The 17,104-nt window shown below is 42.3% G+C and overlaps 2 protein-coding genes across 2 annotated transcripts; both read right to left on the reverse strand.

Annotated features, from left to right (window-relative positions):
* Positions 1 to 343: 343 nt before the first annotated feature.
* On the reverse strand, positions 344 to 4,781 carry ndufb7 (NADH:ubiquinone oxidoreductase subunit B7). The gene is made up of 3 exons (XM_063010773.1): positions 4,549 to 4,781; positions 2,989 to 3,157; positions 344 to 503 (listed from the first exon to the last, which is right to left on the reverse strand). The coding sequence occupies exons 1-3, from the start codon at positions 4,661 to 4,663 to the stop codon at positions 422 to 424; spliced, it is 366 nt and encodes a 121-aa protein (XP_062866843.1). The 5' UTR covers positions 4,664 to 4,781; the 3' UTR covers positions 344 to 421.
* Positions 4,782 to 7,440: 2,659 nt separating this feature from the next.
* Positions 7,441 to 15,873, reverse strand: samd1b (sterile alpha motif domain containing 1b). Its single transcript, XM_063010776.1, has 7 exons — positions 15,145 to 15,873; positions 12,236 to 12,509; positions 11,383 to 11,477; positions 11,147 to 11,207; positions 9,473 to 9,569; positions 9,277 to 9,391; positions 7,441 to 9,196 (listed from the first exon to the last, which is right to left on the reverse strand). The coding sequence occupies exons 1-7, from the start codon at positions 15,871 to 15,873 to the stop codon at positions 9,047 to 9,049; spliced, it is 1,521 nt and encodes a 506-aa protein (XP_062866846.1). The 3' UTR covers positions 7,441 to 9,046.
* Positions 15,874 to 17,104: the final 1,231 nt, after the last annotated feature.

The following is a 17,104-nucleotide window of genomic DNA, read 5'->3' on the forward strand; positions in this document are numbered from 1 at the left end:
GTTCCTGTGAAGTCATATCAGGGCATAGTAGCTCCGTGGGTAAGGTGCTGGACTAGCGATCGGACGGTAGCCAATTCAAGCCCCACCGCCGCCAATGTCGGGCCCCTGAGCGAGGCCCTCAATTCTCGATTGCTTGAATTGTATGTGGTTGCTTTGTATAAGGTAAGGACCTTCCCTAAACTGTTGCAGCACAGTGGAAAGCATGTGATTGCAGTGGATGTATAGACGCGGCGTCCTGATACTTGTGCCGATATAACAGTGACTCTGTGTTCTGATTGGTCGGTTTATTTAGTAATGTAATAATAATAATAAGAGAGAAGAGAAGCACAGCAGCGGTCAGTACTGATGATAAAGGAGCTCTTTATTCCCCAGAGCCGGTCAGTATGTACAGAACCCTCGCGGGGGCGAGAGAGGGAGGCGGTTACGCCGCCTGAGCGTCGATCCTCTTGTTCCTCAGGTTCAGTCTCCGCTCGCGCTCGTACTCCTTCATCCTCATCACGTAACTGCACACGGAGAGAGAGAGAGGTCAGGGGTCTGTACTGCTCCCAATTCCACCCGACACGCCCTCATCCGCGTCTACATCCAACCCCCACTATAATAATTTTACATTTATAATTTACATTTACTCCCACTGAAGTATCGGGACACCAGTAATAATTACTGACCTCGTGTGTTTTTGCTACACATTCTATTCTATTCGAAACCTAATCAAGCTCGGTTTTCTATGAAGCAGGCATTCACATGAAAAAAATATATAATAATTACTAGGGCTGTCAAACGATTAAATTTTTTAATCGCGATTAATCTCAGAATTTCATATAGTTAATCGCGATTAATCGCATTAAAAAAAATCTGTGTAAATGTTATAGAAAACAAGGATTTTTATGTGAAATGTTACAATTAAAATGGTGAACACATTTTATGCTAAATGTACTGATGTTAAAAACTGCTGGGACAAGAGAAAACTGTAAGGGAGTTTATTCACTCACATACTAGGCAGTAAATGTCAGATTGTAGGTTAGAATTTCTCCATCAGCAAACATTGTAGATCAGCGGTGCTTTAGGTGGGATAAGGCGTAGTTATTGTATCAGACTTGTCTGTGGTTGTATCGTGACGATGGTTTGATGGACGTTTCTACACGAAGTGAGTGTGTTTTGACCCTTTTGGGCTTCCATAGTTCATGGACTAACGTGCTCGACTCAGCTTTCCGGTATTCGGTACCGTAACAGAATAAGTAAAAAAAAAAGTGTTCTGCTCCCGACAACTTGTGAATATAGCGTGTATTTATTTCTTTATTAAGCGAGTGCATCACTACGACGCTCGGTTACATTATGCTAACAAACCGCAAATGAAAAACGGTGGCAAGTCCGACGTTAAAACGTTTGTTCTACCAGTCAAGTCTCAACATGAACTAGAATTTGCGTTAACGGCACTATTATTTTTAATCGCGTTAAATTGAAATCGCGTTAATGCGTTATTATCGCGTTAACTTCGACAGCCCTAATAATTACTTATTACAGTTATTTTAAGCAAATGTTTATGCTGCACTGAATGACATACTCCAAATGATCCTGTTACATCAGAATATTCATGACTTCATTTGTTTTTAAGTTCTTTATTGATTAAAGTAGCAGCAGTAGAATGAAAATGAAAATATGCCACACCAGTGGCAAGCACGTGTTATAATATTACTACATCATGAAAAACATAGCTAATGAAGCCATCATAACAACCTGTAAGGCACCAGAACAGTGTGGACGTGTGGAATCTGTGTCATAACACGTGAACAAGTTGCTGCAGTAAATCTAAATTCATTCAGCCGTGAAAACCATTCGAAGTCGCATTTTATCTCACGAACTGAACAAATGTTTTCCGGTCTTCTGTTGTTAACCTCGAGGTTCTTGCCGTACATGGCTTCGGTTCTGCGATTACGATTTTGACATCAGACTTAAGGTAGTAAATTTCATCAGGTGGATTTGGCCACACAAAGGAATGGCATGGCAGGTCATCGTACCTGACAATAACAAAATCTCAGGGACCACTTCATCAAAAACATCATTATTAATATTCATTGTAATTACTGCTCTTATTAAGGAAGACTAGAATGGAAAAAAGTGGTTTTAATATTTAAAAATAGTTTTAAAACATTATAAAGTCAGTATAACTACGTCATTATCAATTTAGTGCAACAGTGAAATTCTGTCGTACTGAATGACAGAAATTTTACTTTAGCACATTTTACAGTTATCCCAGTGGTTAGCAAAAGCTAACATTGACCTTAACTCAAAGACATTTCTACACATATTCACATAAATGTTAATAACCTTGTCTGTTTACGAGATTAACCGTAATATTAGGTTTTCTGTGTTGTACTGAATGACACTCAGTTTTGTTCTTTAATGCATTGACCTCGTGTGTGTGCTGAAGGGTCCCCAGGAGTCTCTTGTTGTTATAATTGGTCACATGACTGCAGTAACTTGATCGCATATTAAAATAAGGCTTTTTATTAACGTTGTACTGAATGACAACTGAAGATTGGGAAAATGTGGACTGAAAGTATCCTGAATATTATTAATATTAAAAAACACATCTGATTGAATATTATTTAATATGTCACACATGACATTTGTACAATTATGCCAAAGCAGTAAATTGTAAGTTTTACTTAAGATTAATTCGTTTTTTCTTAATGTTTTATTACTTAAAGAGGTAGGGGGACCGTTGCACTGAATGACATTTTGGGGGTTTCAAGGGTTATTTTTTTAAAAATCATACGTTTTCCGTAAAAATTACTTTAGGTTTCAGTAAAGATGTACAAATGGAGTAGATTGAAGGTAAATCCACTTATATTAATATAACTGTATATTATTTATCAAGTGGGGACACTAAAAAGTTACGTCTCGTCTTTGACCCATATACAGTGTGTGTGGTAAGTGTGTGTGTGTGTGTGTGTGTGTGTGTGTGTGTGTGTGTGTGTGTACACTGACTCCTGGTGTTGACAGTAGTCCCAGTCGTGTCTCTGGTGTTTACAGGCGAGGAAGTTTGGGAAATTGTCCCTCTTACACTTCATGAGTTTGATGAGGTGATGAGCGCAGTAATCACGCTGCTCCAGCGGCAACATGGCCAAGTTCATCTGCTCCCGAGTGGCCACGGGCACTGCACACACACACACACACCACACACCACACACACACCTGTCAGTACACACCCTGTACAGAGCTATGCTGCCCCGTACACAACTAACTGTGCTGCTCTGTGTATTCTGACTCCTTTCTATCAGAACCAGCAGGAACTTCTTCAGCAGTCTGAGCTACAGGAGCTCGTCTGTTGGATCGGACCACACGTGCATCAGTGAGCCTCGGTCCCCCATGACCCTGTCGCCGGGTTTACCACCGTTCCTTCCTCGGACCACTTTTGATAGATAGTGACCACTGCAGACCGGGACACACCCCACAAGAGCTGCAGCTCTGGAGATGCTCTGACCCGGTCATCTAGCCATCACAATCTGGTCCTCGTCAAACTGGCTCAGATCCTCACGCTCGATCATTTTTCCTGCTTCTAACATCAACTCTGAGGATAAAATGTTCACCTGCTGCCTAATATATCCCCCCCACTAACAGGTGCCGTGATGAAGAGATAATCAGTGTTATTCACTTCACCTGTCAGTGCTCATAGTGTTATACCTGCTCTGTGTACATTACATTATATATTATAATAAATAATGTATACAGATTAGAATTAATAATACATAATGTAAATAAACATTAACAATAATAATAATAATAAATAATTAAATAATTATAAATAAATAAATAATAAAAATAAACTATAATAATTAAATAATTAAATAATAATAAACTATATTATTAAACTATAAATAATAACAGACTATATTATTAAATAAAAAATAATAATAAACTATATTATTATTAATAATAAACTAATAATAATAAATAAAGAATAATAAACTATAATAATAATAAATAATAAACGATAATAATACTTAATAATAATAATAATAATTAATAAAGAATAATAAACTATAGTAATAAACTATAATAATAATAATTATAAATAATAATAAACTATAATAATAAAAAAAAATGAATAATAATAATAAATAATAAACTATAATAACAATAACAATAAATAAACAGTAATGATAATAAAGAATAAATAATAAACAGTAATAATAATAATCAATAATAATAATAATAATAAACAGTATTAATAAAGAATAAACTATAATAATTATTAACAGTATTAATTATAAAAACAATAATAATAATAATAATAAATAAAGAATAATAATAAACTATAAGAATAAAGAATAAACAGTAATAATAATAATAAATAAATAATAATAATAAAGAATAAATAATAAACAGAAATAACAAATAAAAAAAAAGAATAATAATAAACAGTATTAATAATAATAAAGAATTAACAATAAACAGTAATAAATAAAGAATAATAATAATAAACTATAAGAATAAATAATAAACAGTAATAATAAAGAATAATAAAGAATAAAGAATAAATATTACCTCTCTCTTTCCTCTCCGGACTGAAGCCGAACTGCGGATCATTATTAAACGGAACTTTAGGGTCCGGTGCGGTGTCCCGCTCTGTTATATAACTCCTCACCAGGTGAGAACCCATAATAATAATGGAATTAAATAGAATTAAACTCTGTTTTTATTCTTTATTTATACTGAAGTTCGAGCCTCTTCCATTCGGTCACCTCCAGGCCTCAACCCAGAGCTTCCGGTGCGCGTGTAACGACGTTCCTGAACGCGCCCGGTGTGTAACATTGGTTCCGCTCTGTCGCTAACGCTAATATAGAAATATATTATAAATTCTGTTATGTCATTAAATCACCGAATATAAACAAATATCCAGAATTTTTTAAAGTATTTTTACGTTTTATAATATTTTAAGAGTGAAAAATGTGAAACACGAGTACATACAGAAGTAGAAAAATCAATCGTTTTGCAATCATGTCTATGCTAACTGTGCTGTTCCTAATAATTTGATACGTGTGTGAATATTTGTTTACTTCTTTTATACGTTTATTGCCTCACTGAACACTTCATGGTCAGGGTCTCATAGGGTCCAGTGCCACCCAGAAGCTCTGCAAAGGCTTATAAACATTACAGAGTACTACACAGTCATGTTTATGTGTAATTTAATAAAGTAACTTCGTTTTGTACATGTTTTATGTGCTTTTGGAAAGTGGAACCCAGATAAAACATCGCAAAAAGTATTCGGACACCTATCTGCGAGCTTGTCGGACGTCCCCATTGAAAAAAAACCCCCAACTGGTATTAAAATACAGTGACATATATGAGATCTTATCATCTAGAACAACAGTCACTCCTCCATATAGATGTATAGACGCTGAACTCAATAAACGTGAACTCAAAACGTACGTTTTATAATCATAGTGTCCATAATTGAACCAGGTTTGGGTCGTTTTGCGGCCAACGACACTTCTTGAAGCGTCCGAATAGTTTAGCTCATCACAAACCTCTTAAACTTCAACTGATGATTAAAAGTAGCTCTGTAACGAGTCCGCCATGAGCAATCATTTGTGAGTGAATCACAGCGCTAATGGGCCATTAAGCAGATTGAATTCACCGCTGATAACAATTGTTTTAAGAACGTCTGAGACCGTCTGAGGCCGAGTACCACCCTGATCGAATTTCCACCAGTTTCCACCAATACACGGACGGTCTGTGTGGAGTGAGATCTTAGGGTTTGGGAGAGTATTGTTGGGTAAAATCTTCGTACCCACCTGTAGCCGTTTATACCTTAAATCTGTTCCCTTCAGTTACAATACACTATAGTGCCAAGGCATGCAGGTGGCACTTTGGTAAATAACACCAGTCCACTCTACTAGCGCTGGAGTACAGGGTTCAGATCCCCATTGGCACTATTGGCCGGATGGGCGTCCTGACAGAGCCACAGTGGCATTATCGCCATTACTAATACTTCTGTATTTTAAGAACGTCTGAGAACATCTGAGGCCGAGTACCACCCTGATCGAATTTCCACCAGTTTCCACCAATACACAGACGGTCTGTGTGGGGTAAGCTCTTAGAGTTTCGGAGAGTATTGGTGGGTAAATCTTCATACCCACCTGTTGCTGTTTATACTTTAAATCTGTTCCCTTCAGTTACAATACACTATAGTGCCAAGGCACTCAGGTGGCACTTTGGTAAATAACACCAGCCCACTCGACTCTGGACCAGTGGCGGCTCCTGCCAAATCTCTCAGGTGGGGCAATTGTTGCGATGATGGCCAAGGTGACCTGTTCAATGGGTAAATTAAAGCTTAAATAATTAACATCTTAAGTCATCTGTCAGTTTGCCCTCACAAATAACTCTGAACATGGAGAGAGAGAGCAGCTTTACCATTAATCATAAAATTAAGTAAAGCTTCACACTAACAATTTAATTCAGTCTTCATCAGATAGAATAAAGATTGGCATCTGGACTGATGTGCAATGAATAAAGAAGTAGAATTAAACAATTGTGGAGATACAATAAGTGCAATCACAATTCACAATTTAAAAATGACATGACTTACTTGTAATTTACTTGTAACTTATATGATTTACCCCACTTTGTAGATACTTGCTTGATGTTTAAATTTGGTCTGGGTGGCCCTAAAATAATATATTTAATAAATGTAATAAAGTTACCAAATTTTTTACATGTTTTATGTGCTTTTGGAAGGTGGAACCCAGATAAAACGGCGTAAACAGAGAGCAAAAATGACAAATTCCAGAGACAAAGAACAAACCAAGGAGACGAGGGTCTTGTGGTTCTATACACTATAGAGCAACAAGTATTCGGACGCTTGTCTGACGTCCCACTTCAAAAAAAACCTCTGGTATTAACATATAGTGACATATATGAGACCTTATCATCTAGAACAACAGTCTGTATAGATGTACAGTATAGACGCTAATTCTTAAGTTGCTAATTTATCCTGATTACACGATGGAGTTGCTCCGAACTGAGGTGATGGCAGTCATGGTGACGAGATCGCGACACCAGGTTACGTGTGACGCAAGCACGTAAGTGCGAGTCCTCCCGGAACCCATTCGGAATGTATTGCAGCGCCTGCAGCTCCAAAAAAAGTGCTTTAACATGAGAGTCCATGAGAGCAATCCAGGGCGATTTTCAGTCAGACTGCGACCTCTGCTGACAGATTGAGGGACAGTACTGCGAGTGGGGAGACCCCGCCCCTAGCAGGTGAAAAGAAGCGATTCGCTTCTCCCTTCCTACAGACACACAGCTAATCGTATAGGTGTCTGTGCAGGCGCCCGTCCGGCTGATAGCAGAGCTTTTTTCTTTAATCTTAGCCTCGTTAAAATACCAGAAAATGCTAAACCCCAGTAAATATTCTGCAAATTATTTATTTTCAAGACATTTTAATAATAAAAGTATATAGTTTATTATCGGTATTACAGAGTCGGTTCAGTCGTGTGCTCTTATTGAACATATGTTACATAATAAAGTGTTAATAAGACATCGCTCCGTTCGAGGAACTCTTGGTAATGTTAAAAAAATCCACCCAAACCTCGTTGAAAGACCCGTTAGAAGTGGGTTCACACCAGCTTTGGACTTGAGGTAGGAAACCCCTCTGTTTCCTTTATTATTCTGTAATATTCTGTGGGGATTTAGTCCCGTTAGCGGCTTAGTCGTCGTCTGGAAGAATCAAATGTGCCCATAAACCAAGAATGACTCTGAAAACGCGCCCCCTTGTGTAGTTGTGCCTTACTGAAATGAATGAGGGTTAATTCCGACTACGCCCTGCAGTCCGTCTACACTGGGCTGAGGTCGGTATCCGAGGTCAGCTCTCCAGCCCCGTCCTCCCGTCCAAGGATTTGGAGGCGAATCCCCGCAGTTCTGACTGGTCCAACTAGTCCACGGTCGGTCTTCCTGGACACGACTGGCTAATTTCCGAGGGACGGGGCGACCGAAACAGCCCGGCCGTCGGGAGGTGCACTTGTCTTGTCAGTGCGCTCGCTCTCGGCGAGGGTTGCACCAGAAAGGAAACTTCCAGCGTATACGTGAACCAGAATGAAATCCAGAGATCAATGACGTCAACTCAGACCTCCGACCCTCAGCCTGACCAGCAAGTTTCCGCTGACGCCAGTTCGCTTAAGCCAACTCAGCTCCCGATTGGCTAAACGTCAGGCTAAAGCTCAAGTGAACAAGTCATTTATTAGTCCATTCCTCTCAAACGGAACCCTCCGGAAGACTGTGGGATCTGGAGCCTTCTGTAAAGCCCTGGAAGGTTCTGGAATCCAGAATCCGTTTTATGAACGTCCGACGTCTCTGGAAGACCGAGAGAGATCCGTTCCCAGACGCCAGGCTTTCAAAAAACAGGAGGACGTCTCGCTTGTTTCCAGCATTTCCCATATTAACGTACCAGGATGCACCTCGAGGGTTCGGGTTTCCTAATGGACACTGGGTCCGACTGTCCATTCGATACTTGAACCTGAACCACGCCGGAGCTGGAAGAGAGTCGGTACCACGGTGACCACACGAGTGAACCTCTGGAAGAGGGTCAGGACACAAAACCATCCTGGTTCAGGTTGAAGTTTGGGTCCAGCTCTGACAGGACCCGGTCGAGAAGGGTCTGCAACCGCCCGGAAACCGGCGACTCTCGGAAAGCAGGCGCACCCTGGACGAGGCGGCCATCCATTGCATTTCACGTTGATTTAGGGGGGACGGACGGGAACCCGAGTACCCACAGGACAGTCTCCAAAAAATAAAGACGTGACCAGAGACACCCAGTCGAGCAACACTCTTGTAACGATGGGAAACATGCCGGACAGGTGGCCAGTCACATGACACACACACACCTAGGGGGACATCTTTGGATTGTGAAAGGAAACTCGGTCCACCTGGGATTCGAACACAGGACCTTCTGGCTATGAGGCGACAGTGCTACCCCAAGGAGACCACTGATTAAACAAGGGAACACGTCTAATGAATAAAAGGAGTGTGTAGGTGTGTGGGGCGTGTCTCAGCAGAACGCCTCGTCGTCCTGAAAGTGGCTCCTCTGCAGGACCTTGACGTGGCGCTCGTAGATCTTCAGGGCGGGGCCCAGCCTGATGGACAGGCCGGTCAGGACGTCGTTGCGCTGCATCAGGAGGAGGGACTTGCCGTCGATTTCCTGTCGGGACAGAGAGGGAGAGCAGGTTAAGGCTCGGCCGGTCCGGGCGCGAGGGGCGTGGCCTGACCCCGGGTTCGTACCTGCATCCTGAAGGCCAGCGCTTGCTCGGGGAAGCCGACCGCCGTGAAGTAACTGGCGACGTCGGCCACCGTCCAGTCGACCGGACTCACCAGGCTGGACTCTGACTTCACGAACCTGCCGGACACCAGAAACACAAACGAATGAAATGACTGGACTGTCCAGCTACATTAAATGGCCAAAAGTATTTGGACTCACATTCCTCCGTTCATCCCTCGCTCCTCTGCTGCTCCCGGGGACGCCGACGGGGTCAGGAGGCACGAGGACACGCCCACTTCTACCTTACAGCTCGACTCTACACACACACACACACACACACACACAGTAAGAATGATTTAAAAATCTGTGAAGCGACTGAAGAGCAGCAAATCCACCTTCTGCATCTTTTACAATGTTTGTAGTGTATGAATGTGTAGTTACCTGTGTGTGTGTGTGTGTGTGTGTGTGTACTTACTGTGTGTAGTGTATGAGTGTGTAGTTACCTCTGTGTGTGTATGTGTGTGTGTACTTACTGTGTGTGTGTGTGTGTGTACTTACTGTGTGTAGTGTATGAGTGTGTAGTTACCTGTGTGTGTGTATGTGTGTGTGTGTGTGTACTTACTGTGTGTAGTGTATGAGTGTGTAGTTACCTCTGTGTGTGTATGTGTGTGTGTACTTACTGTGTGTAGTGTATGAGTGTGTAGTTACCTCTGTGTGTGTATGTGTGTGTAGTTACTTGTGTGTGTGTGTAGTGTATGAGTGTGTAGTTACCTGTGTGTGTGTGTGTGTACTTACTGTGTGTAGTGTATGAGTGTGTAGTTACCTCTGTGTGTGTATGTGTGTGTAGTTACTTGTGTGTGTGTGTAGTGTATGAGTGTGTAGTTACCTGTGTGTGTGTGTGTGTGTGTGTGTGTGTGTGTGTAATTACTTGTGTGTGTAGTTACCTGTGTGTGTACTTACTGTGTAGTGTATGTGTGTGTAGTTACCTGTGTGTGTATGTGTGTGTGTAGTTACCTGTGTGTGTGTGTGTGTGTGTGTGTAGTTACCTGTGTGTGTGTACTTACTGTGTGTAGTGTACGAGTGTGTAGTTACCTCTGTGTGTGTATGTGTGTGTGTAGTTACCTGTGTGTGTGTACTTACTGTGTGTAGTGTATGAGTGTGTAGTTACCTCTGTGTGTGTATGTGTGTGTGTATTTACTGTGTGTAGTGTATGAGTGTGTAGTTACCTCTGTGTGTGTGTAGTTACCTGTGTGTGTGTGTGTGTGTACTTATTGTGTGTAGTGTATGAGTGTGTAGTTACCTCTGTGTGTGTATGTGTGTGTAGTTACTTGTGTGTGTGTGTAGTGTATGAGTGTGTAGTTACCTGTGTGTGTGTGTAATTACTTGTGTGTGTAGTTACCTGTGTGTGTACTTACTGTGTAGTGTATGTGTGTGTAGTTACCTGTGTGTATGTATGTGTGTGTGTAGTTACCTGTGTGTGTGTGTGTGTATTTACTGTGTGTAGTGTATGAGTGTGTAGTTACCTCTGTGTGTGTGTGTGTGTATGTGTAGTTACCTGTGTGTGTGTGTATTTGCTGTGTGTAGTGTATGAGTGTGTAGTTACCTCTGTGTGTGTATGTGTGTGTGTAGTTACCTGTGTGTGTGTGTATTTACTGTGTGTAGTGTATGAGTGTGTAGTTACCTCTGTGTGTGTGTGTATGTGTGTGTGTAGTTACCTGTGTGTGTGTGTATTTACTGTGTGTAGTGTATGAGTGTGTAGTTACCTCTGTGTGTGTGTGTGTGTGTAGTTACCTGTGTGTGTGTGTATTTACTGTGTGTAGTGTATGAGTGTGTAGTTACTGTACCTCTGTGTGTATGTGTGTGTACTGCATGTGTTTTTGTGTTGAAACTTACGGGTCTTGATGGTAACGAACGTTGGAACCTTCACACCGTCTGAGAGCAGCACAGCTCGGTCCTGAAAACACACACACACACACACACGCACACACACACACACACATTAAAGCGAAATGTGAGGAGGTTTGTAACGCACTGTATTTACTTTAGATAGTGAGAGAACCCGAAAACACCCCCATGGACACCGAGAGAACATACCAAACTCCACACAGACAGTGTGTGTGTGTGGTTACCTCCGTGGGTGTGTGTATTCGGTCGGGTGTGGCATCTCTCTGCTCCTCTATTAAATTTTCTGTGTCCACCGACTCTGTCTGCAGCACCAACTCAACTACAGAGAGAAAACAGTCTTAGTAAAGTGGGCGTGGCCTCTGTACCCATAAGTAATATGGGTGTGGCTTATGTACCTACCAGTCTCATTAAATTAAAGTGGGCGTGGCTTATGTACCTCTTAGTCTCATTAAATTAAAGGAGGTGTGGCTTATGTACCTATCAGTCTCATTAAATTAAAATGGGTGTGACTTATGTACCCATCAGTCTCATTAAAGTGGGCGTGGCTTCTGTACCCATCAGTCTCATTAAATTAAAGTGGGCGTGGCTTCTGTACCCATCAGTCTCATTAAATTAAAGTGGGCGTGGCTTCTGTACCCATCAGTCTCATTAAATTAAAGTGGGCGTGGCTTCTGTACCAACCAGTGTCATTAAATTAAAGTGGGCGTGGCTTCTGTACCCATCAGTCTCATTACATTAAAGTGGGCGTGGCTTCTGTACCAACCAGTGTCATTAAATTAAAGTGGGTGTGGCTTCTGTACTTGGCAGTCTCTTTAAAGTGGGCGTGGCTTCTGTACCCATCAGTCTCATTAAATTAAAGTGGGAGTGGCTTCTGTACCTATCAGTCTCATTAAAATAAAGTGGGCGTGGCTTATGTACCAACCAGTGTCATTAAATTAAAGTGGGCGTGGTTTGTGTACCTGTCAGTCTTTTTAAATTAAAGTGGGCGTGGCTTATGTAACTATCAGTCTCATTAAATGAGGCGTGGCTTCTGTATCTATCATGAAAGTGGGCGTGGCCTCTGCACTACAAACCCACCTGGACGCGGTTCTGCACCGCTCGTCTCGGCCTCCTGTTGGACGGATCCCGGTCGTGACGGTGACGAAGGCGACGGCGGCGGTCGATGGTTCTCGTCCGTCTGCTTCACCTCCGGACCCGCCGTAGCGGGGGCAGGTATCTGACCTTTAACCTCTGCTTCAGTCTCAGGTTGGATATTTTGGGTTTGGACTGGTGACGGAGCCTCGGGTTCGACTTTTATCGTCTCGTCCTGTTCGCTCCCGGTCGCCGGCAGCTCCTCCTCTTTTTCTTCTTTCTGTGTGAATGAATGACGTGTCGGTTAAACCAGTGGGATTAGAACCAATGCAACACTGACCAGGAGGTAAAAATATAAACATACAGAAACCCACAAATGTGCCATGAAACCCCATTTCTGTGCTGGTTCCACCACCAGTGTAGTTACCTGTGTGTGTGTGTAGTTACCTGTGTGTGTAGTTACCTGTGTGTGTGTGTAGTTACCTGTGTGTGTGTAGTTACTTGTGTTTGTAGTTACCTGTGTGTGTGTGTAGTTACCTGTGTGTGTAGTTACCTGTGTGTGTAGTTACTTGTGTTTGTAGTTATCTGTGTGTGTGTGTAGTTACCTGTGTGTGTGTGTGTAGTTACCTGTGTGTGTAGTTACTTGTGTTTGTAGTTACCTGTGTGTGTGTGTAGTTACCTGTGTGTGTGTGTAGTTACCTGTGTGTGTAGTTACCTGTGTGTGTAGTTACCTGTGTGTGTGTGTAGTTACTTGTGTTTGTAGTTACCTGTGTGTGTGTGTAGTTACCTGTGTGTGTGTGTGTGTAGTTACCTGTGTGTGTGTGTGTGTGTAGTTACCTGTGTGTGTGTGTGTGTAGTTACTTGTGTTTGTAGTTACCTGTGTGTGTGTGTAGTTACCTGTGTGTGTGTGTAGTTACCTGTGTGTGTAGTTACCTGTGTGTGTATGTGTGTGTAGTTACTTGTGTTTGTAGTTACCTGTATGTGTGTGTAGTTACTTGTGTGTGTAGTTACCTGTGTGTGTGTAGTTACCTATGTGTGTGTAGTATATGTGTGTGTGTAATTACTTGTGTGTAGTTACCTGTGTGTGTAGTTACCTGTGTGTGTGTGTGTAGTGTATGTAGGTGTAGTTACCTGTATGTGTGTGTAGTTACCTGTGTTTTTTGTTACCTGTGTGTGTAGTGTATGTGTGTGTAATTACTTGTGTGTGTTGTTACCTGTGTTTGTCTGTGTGTGTAATTACTTGTGTGTGTAGTTACCTGTGTTTGTATGTGTGTAGTGTATGTGTGTGTAATTACTTGTGTGTGTAGTGTAAGTGTGTGTGTAATTACTTGTGTGTGTAGTTAATTGTGTGTGTAGTGTAAGTGTGTGTGTAATTACTTGTGTGTGTAGTTACTTGTGTGTGTAGTGTAAGTGTGTGTGTAATTACTTGTGTGTGTAGTTACTTGTGTGTGTAGTGTAAGCGTGTGTGTAATTACTTGTGTGTGTAGTTACCTGTGTTTGTATGTGTGTAGTGTATGTGTGTGTAGTGTATGTGTGTGTTATTACTTGTGTGTGTAGTGTAAGTGTGTGTGTAATTACTTGTGTGTGTAGTGTAAGTGTGTGTGTAATTACTTGTGTGTGTAGTGTAAGTTTGTGTGTAATTACTTGTGTGTAGTTACCTGTGTTTGTATGTGTGTAGTGTGTGCGTGTAATTACTTGTGTGTAGCTACCTGTGTTTGTATGTGTGTAGCTACCTGTGTTTGTATGTGTGTAGTTACTTGTGTGTGTAGTGTAAGTGTGTGTGTATGTGTGTGTAGTTACATGTGTGTGTGTGTGTGTGTGTGTGTGGTTATACCCACTGGTTCAACCACCCCCAGCCAGGTTAAGAGCCATGTCCTTCTGCGCTGCTGTTTTGGCCAACAGAGGGGGCACGGAGGCTTGGACGATTGCTTTATCAGTTTCTATTGCCTGACCTGTCTAATCACCTGCACCTTGTGATTATGAATTCGCTCCAGGTGGAGTTTCTTCTACACGTCACGGTTCCTCTCTCTCAGACTTGCCGGGTTCAAGCCCCACCGCTACCAGGTTGCCACTGTTGGGCCCTTGAGCAAGACCCTTAACCCTCAATTGCTTAGACAACATACTGTCACACTACTGTAAGTCGCTTTGGCGATGGAACTCGGGGGCAAACGTGCCCGTCCCAACTTTTTTGGACTTTGTTTTCATTCTAAGGTTTAAGCGAATCAACAAATTAGACAATCAAAGTGTCCCAACTTTTCTGGAAAAGGGGTGCAGAACAGAAAAAAGGGCCTTCAGGTTTGTAGCATGGGTGTACACAACCAAGAGGGGTGTCCACATACATTTGGAAGAACAGAAACAGAACAGAACACAAAGCTTCACTAGAGGAGGAGGATCGCGCGCAACTAATGTGCGCATCTCACGAGCGCTTCTCGTCTCGAGAGTTTCAGACACGCGAGCCTCGAACCCCCCCTCCCCCTCCCGCGCATGGAACTTAGCGGGCACCGCCTCGCCTCGCGCAACTTAGTTTCTGAGAGCGAACAGAATCACGTGCGCGGTTCTCTCGTTCAGCGCGCGCGCGCGCGCGAGAGAGAGACAACAGGAGCACACGCTCAGTTTCTGTCTCGCTGTACGAGCGCGAGCGAGTCAGTCCGGCGCACCTTCTCGTGCACCGCAGACTAGTTGTGCGCGCGCGCGCACACACACACACCGCAAATGCACAAGACATGCACGCGTGTGTGCGTGCGCGCGCGCGCCCCAAAACAATCCCTGTGCGTGCGCTCTTTCAGACTCGTGTTGCAAAAGAAGAAAAAGCGGAAACGCGTCGCGCGCTCCACATTGCATTCATGCGCGTGAACAAAACACAAAGACAAATCCTGCACGAAGTTGCACGCGCGGTGCGGTGAGTGGTGACTTACCTCGAGCTCGAGCTCCGCGGGGCGTCTGTCCTGCGGCGCGCTCAGGCCCCTCGTCGGGCCCCCCACCGGGTTGCCCCCCCTCCTCCTCGCGGGCACGGTGATGTGCCCGAGGCGCGTCCTGCGCAGGCGACCCCGCTCGATCTCGCGCTCCAGCACGGCTTTGACGCGGTGCCGGGTCAGCTTCTCCCCGTCCGCGTGCGCCAGGTAGCCCAGGATCTCCTTGATCCCGAGCGGCTGCGCGTGAGCCCGGTTCCGAGCGCTCAGGCTCCACACGGCGGCCACCAGCCGGTCACCGAGGTCCGACGCGTCTGCGGGACTCAAGGTGTCGCAACTCGCCAAACTCTCCTCCTCCTGGTCCTCCTGGTCCTGTTCGCGGCGCTTGTCGTCCCCGCAGCCGCGCGCCGGAGTCTCCGAGGTCTCGGGCTCGTCCCGGCGCTCCGGACTGTGCGCGTCACTGTTCTCCGCGCTGCCGCAGAAAGCCTCGGTCCTGCGCCGGCATTTCCGCTGCACTCTGGCGGCGTTCCGGTACGACACCGAGCCCTTGTAGTTGACTCTGAGCACCGTCCGCTCCTGGATCAGCTTCTCCAGCTCGGCCCGTGTGCGCTCCGGGTCCGAGCCGTGTCTCCTGCGCACCATCCGGCAGATCCGCTCCAGGTCCGGGCGCGCTTTCCTCGAGCGCAGGGAGTCGATGGTCTCCAGGATCCAGTCTCGGTACCGCGGTTCGCACATCGCGATTTTTCTTACCGGTTTATTTCTCTTGACCTCAGTTCTGATCTCAGTCCGGTCCCCTGCGCGTCTCTCCCCCGTTAAACACAGACAGAAGCGCTCCGGCCGCGCATGAAGCGGAAGCCCCGCTGTACGCCTGCGTGTGCGTTTAAGGTGGACCGGATGCGCCACTCTTCTAAACTATGGCCCGGATTTAAGGTGGAATGGAGGAGTTTTCTGCCGAGCGCTCCTTTCTTTCCGTGACACGTTTTACTAACAAACTTTTATTTATAAAACAAAACTGATTTACCACCAGAGAAACGATAACAATCATAAACAATCAATAAAAAATAAAATAAAACATTTAGAACAATAATAATAATGACTTAAACAACAAAAACAGCGATAATACATCAACAAAAACAATAAACAACTAAAAAACAATAATATCAACAATAATAACAATTATAAACAACTTCAATAATAAATAAATAAATAACAACAACAATAATAACATAAACAACAAAAACAGCAATAATAAATAAACAATAACAACTCAAAAACAATAACATTAATAATAATCAATAAACAACGACAATAATAAAACAATAAAATTAACAATAATAAATAAAAAACAATAATAATCAACAACAATAACAATTATAAACAACTATAATAAATCAAACACAATAACCAATAATAATGGATACATAAATAAACAACAAAAAGAACATAAATAATAATAAATAAATAAACAATAACAAATAAAAAACAATAACATTAACAATAATAACTATTTTAAACAACAAACACATTAATAAATAAAAAACAATTAAATTAAATATAATAATTAAATAAATAACAACAACAGCAATAATAAATCAAAAACAATAACATTAATAATAGAAAATAATAAACAATAACAATAATAATAAGAAAAAAACAGTAACATTAATAATAATAAATAAACAAACAATAACATTAATAATAATAAATAGAAAACAATAACATTAGTAATAATAAATAAATAACAATAACATAAACAACTAAAACAGCAACAATAAACAACAAAAATAAATCAATAACAGCAATAATATATCAATAAATAAACAATAATAAAAAAATTGTGTATTTATTATTTATGACTTTATGATTAGACCAAATTTTATTAATGCAAAAAAAAATCTGTAGTGAATTTTATGTATAAAGTTTTAATGTATAAATTAAACACTCGTTTTTATAGTAAAGATTAAAA

The sequence above is a fragment of the Trichomycterus rosablanca genome, chromosome 15 (genome assembly GCF_030014385.1).
Source record: "Trichomycterus rosablanca isolate fTriRos1 chromosome 15, fTriRos1.hap1, whole genome shotgun sequence".
NCBI lineage: Eukaryota > Metazoa > Chordata > Actinopteri > Siluriformes > Trichomycteridae > Trichomycterus > Trichomycterus rosablanca.

Bases quoted from the DNA above. Each gene is read 5' to 3' on its own strand.
- samd1b (XM_063010776.1), bottom strand. From the start codon at position 15,873: ATGTGCGAACCGCGGTACCGAGACTGGATCCTGGAGACCATCGACTCC. The intron at 11,478-12,235 runs GTGGGTTTGTAG...TTCTCTCTGTAG, and splicing joins CGGTGCAGAACCGCGTCCAG to TTGAGTTGGTGCTGCAGACA. The intron at 11,208-11,382 runs GTAACCACACAC...GTGTGTTTTCAG, and splicing joins GAATACACACACCCACGGAG to GACCGAGCTGTGCTGCTCTC.
- ndufb7 (XM_063010773.1), bottom strand. From the start codon at position 4,663: ATGGGTTCTCACCTGGTGAGGAGTTATATAACAGAGCGGGACACCGCA. The intron at 3,158-4,548 runs GTAATATTTATT...GTGTGTGTGCAG, and splicing joins TCCGGAGAGGAAAGAGAGAG to TGCCCGTGGCCACTCGGGAG. The intron at 504-2,988 runs GTCAGTGTACAC...CTCCGTGTGCAG, and splicing joins GACTACTGTCAACACCAGGA to TTACGTGATGAGGATGAAGG.